The sequence below is a fragment of the Perissodus microlepis genome, chromosome 11 (genome assembly GCF_051167445.1).
Source record: "Perissodus microlepis isolate ML-2025 ecotype Zambia chromosome 11, ASM5116744v1, whole genome shotgun sequence".
Lineage (NCBI taxonomy): Eukaryota > Metazoa > Chordata > Actinopteri > Cichliformes > Cichlidae > Perissodus > Perissodus microlepis.
The window spans coordinates 19,040,756-19,051,358 of NC_140471.1; the positions used below are offsets into that span (position 1 = coordinate 19,040,756).

General features: G+C 39.4%; 2 protein-coding genes across 3 annotated transcripts; one reads left to right on the forward strand and one right to left on the reverse strand.

Annotated features, from left to right (window-relative positions):
- Positions 1-6,752, reverse strand: plekha8 (pleckstrin homology domain containing, family A (phosphoinositide binding specific) member 8). Its single transcript, XM_084942911.1, has 13 exons — positions 6,602-6,752; positions 6,071-6,187; positions 5,787-5,942; positions 5,509-5,630; positions 5,154-5,312; positions 4,994-5,034; positions 4,662-4,780; positions 3,615-3,942; positions 2,743-2,828; positions 1,610-1,668; positions 1,063-1,264; positions 913-974; positions 1-785 (listed from the first exon to the last, which is right to left on the reverse strand). The coding sequence occupies exons 1-13, from the start codon at positions 6,639-6,641 to the stop codon at positions 588-590; spliced, it is 1,689 nt and encodes a 562-aa protein (XP_084799037.1). The 5' UTR covers positions 6,642-6,752; the 3' UTR covers positions 1-587.
- Positions 6,753-6,875: 123 nt separating this feature from the next.
- Positions 6,876-8,581, forward strand: fkbp14 (FKBP prolyl isomerase 14). Of its 2 annotated transcripts, none has more exons than XM_084942915.1 (4): positions 6,876-7,125; positions 7,620-7,771; positions 7,861-7,988; positions 8,075-8,581. In XM_084942915.1, the coding sequence occupies exons 1-4, from the start codon at positions 6,965-6,967 to the stop codon at positions 8,231-8,233; spliced, it is 600 nt and encodes a 199-aa protein (XP_084799041.1). In that variant the 5' UTR covers positions 6,876-6,964; the 3' UTR covers positions 8,234-8,581. The 2 variants fall into 2 exon arrangements, with proteins under 2 accessions (XP_084799041.1, XP_084799042.1); XM_084942916.1 differs by lacking the exon at positions 6,876-7,125 and adding an exon at positions 7,132-7,344 and having other exon boundaries at positions 8,075-8,514.
- The last annotated feature ends 2,022 nt before the right edge of the window (positions 8,582-10,603 follow it).

Genomic DNA, 10,603 nt, shown 5'->3' on the forward strand with positions numbered 1-10,603 from the left:
AAAAAAAAAAAAAAAAAAAAAAAAAAAAAAATTGTGCTTTGTGCTAGTTGGAAGCATCATCGTATCTCACTGAAGCCAAGGAGAAAAAAACAACAACATTGATAATAGTTTCATACTGATCAATTCAAAGGGAATCAAACAATTTTACAAGGAACTGACCAGAACCAAATACCCTGTGCTTAAATACCTTAAAGCATGTAGAGTGTGCCTTAAGCCACAATACAGCAACAACCAGAAACAAATGTCACAATGAATAATTATGGTTGGAGTCTGCATAATCAGATTAGAAACACCTTCGCTGTCACCGGTCTCTGGAATAAGACCTGGAATTTAAATCTCCTCAAACCAACCTTAATTAATTGTACTGCTCAGTTAAACCCTTCTCGGGTCGTAAGTACACACATGAACACCCTCTTCATACCAAAACCTCTCCTGCTGTAGAGTTTAAAAACTACTGAAACGTCTCAAAATGACATGAGACAGTCTCACACTACTTTGTACACCTTTCTTCCAGCAGTTAGCCACTACTCTGCCCATTCAGAGGGGCTCTGTTCTTCTCTGAACCGTGAGCATCTCTTGTTCTTATTTCACACCACCTCGTCAGACTCAAGGTTGTATTCTTCATATAATGCATCAAGAATGGCCAGCTGCTTCTCCATGGCAGGCAGATACACTCCCAGATCCCTGTGCATGCCGTTGATAAAATCGCTCTTCAGCTCGTCACCTTCTCTTGACACTAAAGCAGCTGTGAAACTTTGATAAGACGGGGAAGCTCTGAGCGCCAACTGGGGGGGGAAAAAAAAAAAAAAAAAAAAAAAAAAAAAAAAAAGTCAAGTACTTGTCACACAAAGAATAAATATCCTCAGAAGGTATTAATACTGGACTGGGTAAAAAAAAAAAAAAAATACCTACAGCAAATACACCACGGACAACCCATCCGTGGTACTGCCGAAGAGTCTTCCCATAAGCGTTGTCTGGGTGAAAGAAAAGAAGGAACAATTCAACACTTTTACGTGTTTGAACTTATGTTAAGATGTGCATTGTAAAACAGAAATGCATTACTTAGTGCTCCCTGGATGTCTTGCTCTCCAGCGTTGACTTCTGACAGAAACTCCTTGAGGAACTTCAGCCCTCGTCTGAGCCACAGCAGAGCCTCGGTTGCAGAATTGCGCACCTGGGCAACATCTGTCTCTACTTCATGCAGCACAATAGACTGTAGTGTAGAAAAGCTCTCAGGGTCTGACCTCAGCTTCTGGTGAATTTTCTACAACAGAACACGAGACACTGTGACATAGTACTCTCTACTCTGGTAGACTAAACAATATTCTTGTTCTGACTTTCAACGACTAACTGCAATTAATGAATATTTAATACACAGTATATAGTTATATATGCTTGTTGACAAAAAATATTAACAAGAAATGGACAGAACACTAAAGCTAAACAAAAAAGGGGAATGAAATAAATGCCTCTTTGTTGACAAACTGTATGACTGATTGGACTCTACTCTTTAATGCAGTTTTGAAAATGTTATTGAATAATTTAGAGCAACTTTTAAAGACCAACTTCACTGTTATTCCTTCGATTAACCAAAATCATGTGCTCTTACCTTTATGTTTCCGACAAAATCCATTTTAACTGGTGCAAACACTGTGGATCCCAGTTTGTCTGAGAAGAGAGAATCTATGATAACTTTTTTTTGCTGGTTCTGAAGCACAGATTCTCAACTTGTGTCCTATTTTGAGTGCACAATGTTTTGATGTTTTTAAGTAATAACAGGCTGCTTAGATGTCCTTCAGATTTAAACTAAATATAACACTGAAATGAGGGATTACGGTGCACTCTAAGACCTACTGGACTGTATTAAGTATAGGATACACACAGACAAAAATAGGTTACCATCACTGTGGGCTGTAAACTTTCAAACAAAGCTGGGAATAGGCTTTAGCTAAGAGGTCACGTTAGTTCAGATACAAATTTAAGCTTATTGAGATGTTTTATGTGTTTATCTATAGACAACCATTACATGCATCAAGTTTCTCTCTTATAAGTAATTTTAACTTTAGAAAACAGCTCACTGTAAGTAACCTTTACTGATGTCAGTTCATGTGAAATACAGACTAACATTCCCTTCGACCTCTTACATGTGTGCTAATTGAAAGCTGTTGTTTAAAGATAATTCCTAATAATCCTACTTCAGCCTTGGTATTTGTTAACACAGGAATAACTCCGACAAACAAGGCAGACCCTTTTTATAAAACAAAACAAAAAAACAATGTTTTTGGCTCCATGTTACTCAGGTCTTGTACTTCTTCACTTTGTAATTCTGTGAATGGCGACTTTTTATCATGACGTAATACACTGTGAGTAACAAAGTGTGCACACAGCACAAAAATGTGCATGACCTAATTCTTATGATTAACCTTGTCATATGATATTATTTTGGGCTACAAAGAACAACTAAAGACAGACATACATGTGCAGAAAGAAAGTAACAGAGACATGAAGGAAAAGTGTGATGAAGAACCTGTGATAGAAAGCTGCCACCTCATTAATTGCAAAGATTATGAAGGACAGAACATATACATAAAAGAGGGGGAAAACAGCAAATGAAAGTGATTGTTTTTTTTTCTTTATCGGAGTTAAAAATGCTGAGATTACAAGAAATGCAAATGGGAACCATGAGAATTAGGAACAGGGTGTCAGATAAAGATGAAGAGAGGCTTAAAGTAACCGGCCTACCTAATACAGGTACTATTGCATAGCATGAGTCCAAAAACTCTTGTGTAGGGATACCATTGTCGTCATCCAGTCTTATATCACTAAATCTAAAAAACAAAAAACAAGAAGTAGAATAGATTCAAACAGCAGAATATATTAGAGGGAAGCTATCCCATATCAGTTTTTATTTGACCAAAAGCAAACAGAAAGAAAACATGATAATAAAGATTAGAAGAACAATACTGTGGATGCTTAATCAACATCCACACTAATTAGAGGAGCATACATTTCAAAACCAAGTCACACAAAACATCATGCAACTCTGACAAAAGTACCCAAGACTACTTCATCTAAAACTTAACAGAGCTGTAGTTTTCACTAATCTTTCCCTTTGTTTGATTCCTGCATTACAATAACATTCACCTCAAACAGTACAGATGTAAATCACACTCTAGCCACATGTTCGATTACACTCTCAGAATCTTAATAAAAAAATAAATAAAAAAAAAGTATTTGAAAAAGAAAGAAAAGTTAACAAAACAGGTTTACAAACCCAAATATCAGACGAGGGCCTCTCTGTGTCATGTGATCAAGAGAGAACACACTGATATAAAACACTTGACTGTAAGATCTTAACTGACTTTTTCAAACTTGTTATTAAACTATTCTGTGCAACACTGCAGCACTATTATTATTAACAAACTAAGTCACTGTGCAGTCTAGTCAGAAGATACAGCACAAGCGCAGAGCCTTAGTTACAAATATACTACACATATAAATTAAATGAGTTTAATACTGCAGCAGTGAAATATCACAGACAATTGTATAGTTAAATCCCCACAGTAACTAAAGTGTCCTAAGGGATGTGAGCTTCCTGAGTGGCATTTTCATACCTGTGACTCATTGTGCTGAAGAATGTTTCCACCTGCTCTGTGTCTTCTGACTCAGTTGACTTTCTGGGAATCTCGCCTTCTTCTTCGCCCTCTTCTTGGTGCTGAAGTCGAAAATCCTTCACGTCCCCATTGTTGTTGTCATGCGCCTGACTTTGGTCCACTTTGTCCATCTGCTCTTGTCCTATCTGCTTTTGTTCATCATCTTCACTCTCGTCATCCCCCTCTGCTGGCTGGTCATAGTGTTCAATCTCAGGGGTGGTCTGGGTAGTAGGTAAGCTAGGATTAACTTGATCCTTGTGGACTTCTGAGCTGCTGGCTGTTTCAGTGTCTGCATGAAACAACGATGCATGAGTCTTTTTGCAAATTAGACTGTCAAAAATCAGTCTACATTCTACACATTTTTATTAAACATGACCTATGAGCCTGAGAAAGCTACTCCAGTAGCATCACAAATTCACAGTTGGTACAGCAACTCAAGCCTTTTTAGGTTCCTCATCTCTCCCTGTAAGACAGCTTTCTTCTTATTGGCGGCTGCTTGCAAACAGAAGATTTGAATAGCAGGTGGGGGAAGTGGCTGCAACCAGAGCCAGAGCTGTATAGCTGAGATGACAATATGAAGAAATACGAGCACTCACAAAGAGACAGCTATCTTTTTAAATGGCTATATTGCATATATTAACTTATTTTTTATGCTACATTAAAATACAATATAAGAAAATAAACATTAAAAACCTCTGCATCTACACTGACTTACTATATATATCCCAATCAAAGTAATAAAGTATGAAAAGACTAGTCTTATTTCTCAGCAATGGCCCCTTTGTGTAAAGGCTTTGTCACTGCTAAGGGAAATGTAATAATGGAACAAGTCATCCATCACTGTACTCACTAAAAGGCAATAATCTATTCACTTCAGTTCATAGAATACACAAACAACAACCAGGGCCCTTGAGTGCTGTGTAGTCTTTCCTTTGTGGAATGCGGTAATGGTTTTTAGTTCAGGAACTTCCCCAGCAAGAAAAGCGAGTGGCTGGCAACCTGACCTACCTGATGGAGAAGAATGGTTTTCTGGTCTGCCTGGCTCATCTGGTCCCTCTGCCCCAGAGTCAGGGGTCTGGCTGTCATGTGCAATTGTTTCTCCTGAGGTTTCGGACAAATCTTTCCACCTGTAATATGTTTCAGGACAATGTGTCAATTCTAAAAAGCTGGGACAGAAATTATGCCCTTGACAAAATGCAACAACAATGGCAGAATATCAACAGAAGCCCTTTGAAACTGTATTTTTGTTTGAGCATCTCTTTGCTCTGTGCTACCTTTAGCACCTACGTAGCACTTCATGAGAGATAACATCATTCATTACAGTAAGAGAAGCCACCTACTTTTCTCCAAGGTTCTGATTTAAATGATGGCTGTGTTTAATCTGTGGAGACAGCACAACACAGACAAACACTGGGTGACTACACATATTTTGATTTTTGGAAAACAATCCCAGAGCAATTATACTAGCTTGCCAACACAGAGCTGGTGAGAGAAGTATACCTTCTGAGGTTTGATGGGTGCTACTGGAGGAGTTCCTGGTGGACTCTGTGTTGCCAAATCTGTAGTGAAAGTACGATTTGCTATCTGCATGCATTCCTCTAGAGTCTTAAGGAAAGTCGTGCATGTAGACTTCACCATATTCCCAGTGTCTAGACCCATCTGAGAAGGAAACATAAACATACATGTCGGGTATAGATTGCTAACGAAATCTGCTAAAATCCAAGCCAAAAGATTCAAGACGTATACGACAACTGTTTCTTGTCTATTAATACGTACATAGCAACTGCAAACTAGCTACTCTAACACTAACAGCAGCATATCACATTTCATCAGCTCATCCAAACTTTAACCTTACCTCTGCCGTGTCTCCTAGCTCATCATTCTCCTTGATCTTGTTTACTTGTTGGAGGAGAAGGTCACAGTACAATCTGAGTTCTGACATCTTCGTTTTCAGCGCCTCTGTATTCTCCTGAAGCTCTGTATTCATTGTGCACACAGACAGCAGATCAGAGTTTGAGAAGTCGTGCAAATGCCTTACAACACTTGTATGTAAGTATGGTCTGTACTATTCCAGGTCTAAACGCTTTTACCCTGTTTTTACTTGCAACAGTATCTTGTAAAGTATCCAAATACCTTTTTCTCTCTTGGTTCGGTTGTCTGTAAGGCAAGCTTTGGCTGTTCCCAGCGCCACCAGCCATTTCTGCCTTTCTGCTGCATTGATGGCTCTGAGGTAAAAGTACTGCTCTCCTGGTATGGTCAGGTCAACTCGTGTAGAGTCAGAGGAATGAACTAAAAAAAACAAAAAAACAAAACAAACAAAAAAAAACAGCAAGCAAGGGAACATGCCTGTCAGTACTGCACCCAAAGGATGCTTGTTCTGGTTAAACCGTGCACAGAGTAAAGTGGAGCACACCGACCTTGGATTTCACAAACGGAAATTTTAATGCTGCCCTTGCACCCTTTCCAGGCATCTTCTTGAGAGTCATAGTAGGACAAAGTTCCTCCATGAAGCACAAACCAGCGAGGCTGCCAACCTATAAAGCGCATGGGAAAAATAAGTGAATCAATGCTGTGGCGTTACTGTAAACTGCACTTAGTTTTTAGCATTAGAAAAGTCATCAACATACAGCGTTACCCAGCTTCGTGAACTTGACGAGACTTAAGTTATGTTAGCAACAACTAATTGGTTGTGAAGTCAGATTATAACGACAGGTGGTGGACATGACCGAGCGCTGCTAGCTAAGACTGACGTAACGGCTCAACTCTAATTCACTGAACAGCTAATTTATCAAAGATAGGAATGCTAGTGGTCAATACGCTACCAAAGCTGGCGGGCAGCTAACGGTAGCTCGTCCGTTTTAACGTCACAAACTCGCTGTCATGCTAGCTAGCAGCCTCAAAACGAGCTCTACAACGGAAAGCACGCAAAGACTTTAGTGTTAACCTACCACTTATGTAATTGGTCCACTTATACAGCATTCCTTCCATTATTTAATTGCGTGTTTTTCCCGTTCATTACTTGTTTATCACAACAGGACGTGATGCCCAGCTGACTGTAGCGACTCCATTGGGCCCCGAGTGTGATTTGCGGAGTAACGTCCACCGCTTTGCATTTCAACTACGTCGATAAAAGTGCGTAAACTTTTTCTTGAATCTGCCACTAGCCGACCCTGAGCGTTACTATCGCCTTTCTTCACCACCCCCCTCTCCTTCGTCATATGGGTTTAAGTAGCCTAGGTGTGGATTGTAGTGATTGGCACATGGAAGCATCAATAAAAGAAGAGATTCTAAAGAAAGGGCGGGGCTTATGAATGACGCTATCCAATTGCAGATGGAGGAGGGCAGACAGCTCAACAGTGGGTGCATTCGTCGCAGAAGTTGGGTGCCACGTATGGCATTCTTTACATGTCTTTATTTTAAATTCTGTAGAAAGAGAGAGTGAAATTGAAGTTATCTCATCCACTTCTCATGAGTAAGTGCTGTTATCTATAAGCATGATCTTGTTTTCTCTCTGCTCGTTATTGGCATCACTGTTTGTGTTGGTCACTGGGGGAAAACTGCCCGAGCCCGAAGTGAAAATTGAGGTGATACACAAACCCTTCATGTGTCACCGCAAGTCAAAAAACGGAGACATGCTTCTTGTTCATTACGAGGGATTTCTGGAGAGTAATGGCACCATGTTTCATTCCAGGTAATAAATGTAACAGTGATGCATGTATTGCATATACTTTAGTCTCAATCCTTGAGTGTAGCCACTGCTTATTAAAACTGTACGCCGCTGAACATATGCAGCATCTCATATTTCTGCGTTTGTGCAGCTGTACAGTCAAACTCAACACTTAGCCACTTATATCCTCACATAGTTGGCTGGCACTCACTTAACCCTCATTCCACTTACATTTGGCATATCAATCCTCTGTATGGCATCCGGACATTGACTGCATGTCTCTTTTTGACTCCTGATAGCCGCAAACATGGGGATGAAAACCCTGTGTGGCTTACCCTGGGGATCCGAGAGGTGCTCAAGGGTTGGGATAAGGGTCTGCAGAACATGTGCACAGGGGAGCGCAGGAAGCTGACTGTACCTCCATCGCTGGCATATGGCAAGGAAGGAAAAGGTAACACAAACTATGTGCAACACATACAGAAAAAACAAAACGTTCCACTGTAACATCTCTGTCACTTGGACATTTTTATTGGTTTACAGGGAAAATTCCTCCAGGCAGCACCCTCATTTTTGACATTGAACTCATGGAGATTCGAAATGGGCCCAGGTCACACGAATCTTTCCGGGATATGGATCTAAATGATGACTGGAAGCTCTCCAGACTGGAGGTATCTGGCTAGCTAGCTTGCGATCTGTCTGTCTGGCTATCTGGCTATCTATTTTGTCATTACTATTTTCTCTCCACACCTTTCAGGTAAAAGAGTACTTGAAGAAGGAATTTGAGAAACATGGCTACTCACCCAACGACACACATCATGAAGTTATGGTGGATGACATCTTCAAAAACGAGGATGAAGATAAAGATGGGTTTATATCTGCCAGGGAGTTCACCTACCAGCACGATGAACTGTAAAAGACGGGTTTTTTTTATCAGTTTTTTAAAATAATATTTTCACACTATTTGAACTCCACTCTCATATTTTTGTGACTGAACTTGAAAATATCAGCTCGATGTCGTGTCATTTTATATTAAAAGGACTTTTTAATTTATATTTCTATTGTACATGCACTGAAAATGCCACCACAAATGCATTTAGGTCACTGTTCTGGATTCATTAAACTATTGTTTTGGAAATAAAAAATCTTTGTCAATTTATCTTTACTACGTTTATAATTAATGCCCTGAAAAAGTACATTGTGACATAGCTGGAAGTAGCCATCAGGAGAATGGCACATTCTAGTCTTAAAAGCATGATAATGGTAGGCTGTGTGTTTAAACAAGGCTTTATTGTATTATTAAGAAAACAGCCTGACCTGTTGATGCAAGGTGGCCTATAATGTCTGAATGCTACAAAACAAAACAATCAACACTCATCAGACCAGGCAACATTTTTCTAATCTTCTATTGTCCAATTTTTGTGAACCTATGCAAATTATAGCCTCAACTTCTCGTTTTTAGCTAACAGGAGTGGCACCTGGTGCGGTTTTCTGCTTCTGTAGACCATCTGCAATGAGGTTCAACTTGTTTTGTATTCAGTATTGGATTCATTTTGTATCTTGCACATACCTGGGTTGTAATAAGGGGTTATTTGAATTGTTTCGGGATTTCTATGAGCTCAAAGCAGTCTGTCCATTCTCACTCTGACTTCTGTTCTGTCATCAACAAGACATTTTCATCCAGGAAACTGCCACTCACTGGATATTTTTATTTATTTGTTTGTTCAATAATCCTCTGTGAACCCTAGAGATGGCTGTGCAGGAAAATCTCAGTAAATCAGCAGTTTTTGAAATACTCAGGCCAGGCCATCTAGCGCCAAACCACGCTGTGTAAGAAGTAACTTAAATCACTTTTCTTCCTCCTTCTGATGCTCAGTTTGAACTTCAGCAGGTCGTGTTGAACATGTTGAAATTCTACCATGTGACTGGCCAATTAGATGTTTGTGTTAATGAGTAGGTGAACTGGTGTAGAGGCCCGTGAGTATATGTTTGTATTTTCTTCTGTGTGTTTGTTCAGCAGTCAATAGAGGGCACACTTGTCCTTCTTTTGTTTTCTTGAACCGCTTGCAACTCTTTAATCTCCCCAAATAACAAAGCCAGCGTTCTCCCTGAGTTTCTATGTTGGCTGCCCAATTACCCAAATGAGAATGCAGCAGTACAGTCCCGTATAGCACTGCTTACTGTCGAGAGAAAATCATCAGACAGTTGCAATGCAGTTTGAGCCACTTATAATGATGGATATAAATATTCCATGTGGTGAGGCTAAAATAATTTTATCTCTTCATATTTTTCCAGTTCATTTATATTTACTAAGCTTTCAATAACTATCATGTTATATTAGTGGCATCCACAGTACTGATTTTCTTTCGGCGCTGAGGCCTAAAATGTGTTTTAGTGTTTCTTCAATCCTAAGTATACAACAGCACTTATGAGTGTATATTTAATCATATATACACAAAATCCGGCTGTCATTAAGAAGCAGACAGTAAGTGTGGCCGCTGTTACTAAACTAGTTAACTTGACAGTGTGGCCTGGATATGATGGTGGGTATGGAGTATCACAGTATGGAACACCGCATTTGCAGGATATTTAAGCCATACAGGATGTTGAGCAGAAGTTTAGTTTAGGGATGATTCAGCAGGCTGGTAATATTAAGTTGCAATTTGTTATGCAGCAGCCACAAGAAGAACAATGCTTCACAGATGAAAGAAGTCACTAATTATTGACAGTGCTGTCATTTTGGCTTAGCACTGATCAAATCGGCATATATCTTGTCAGTAAATCTAAGCTTCAACGGCTCCAGAAGTTATCTGATGATACTGTGCAGAAAGCTTTCCAGGATGCATGAATAAAGCGCAAGTAATTTACGCCACAATTTTTTAGATGTTTATAACTAATCGCTTAACAATCTTACAAATAATGACCTAGATAAACTGACTGTGATGGATTAACGATATATTTTTATAGCAATCATTTCCTGCTAAAATGTAGTTCCAGTTAAATAAAATGCTGCCATGAACCAGTGATATGCTCTGAAGCCAGAGAGAGAATTTAAGCAACCAAACAGGAAGTGAACACTGTGGTGCAACTATGTCCTTTCTCACAAAGAGAACGACTGTTTTTTCCCCCCTCACTGCAGAAAAATTCCACCCTGCTGAACACACCTACAGGTAAAAGTGGATCAGTGGGAGGGTTATGTAGCAAGAATGAGGTTAAATGTTAAGACACTGTAGCGTTACTGGTTAACCGAGATTTTTTTTTTTTTAAAAAAAAAAAAAAAAAAAAA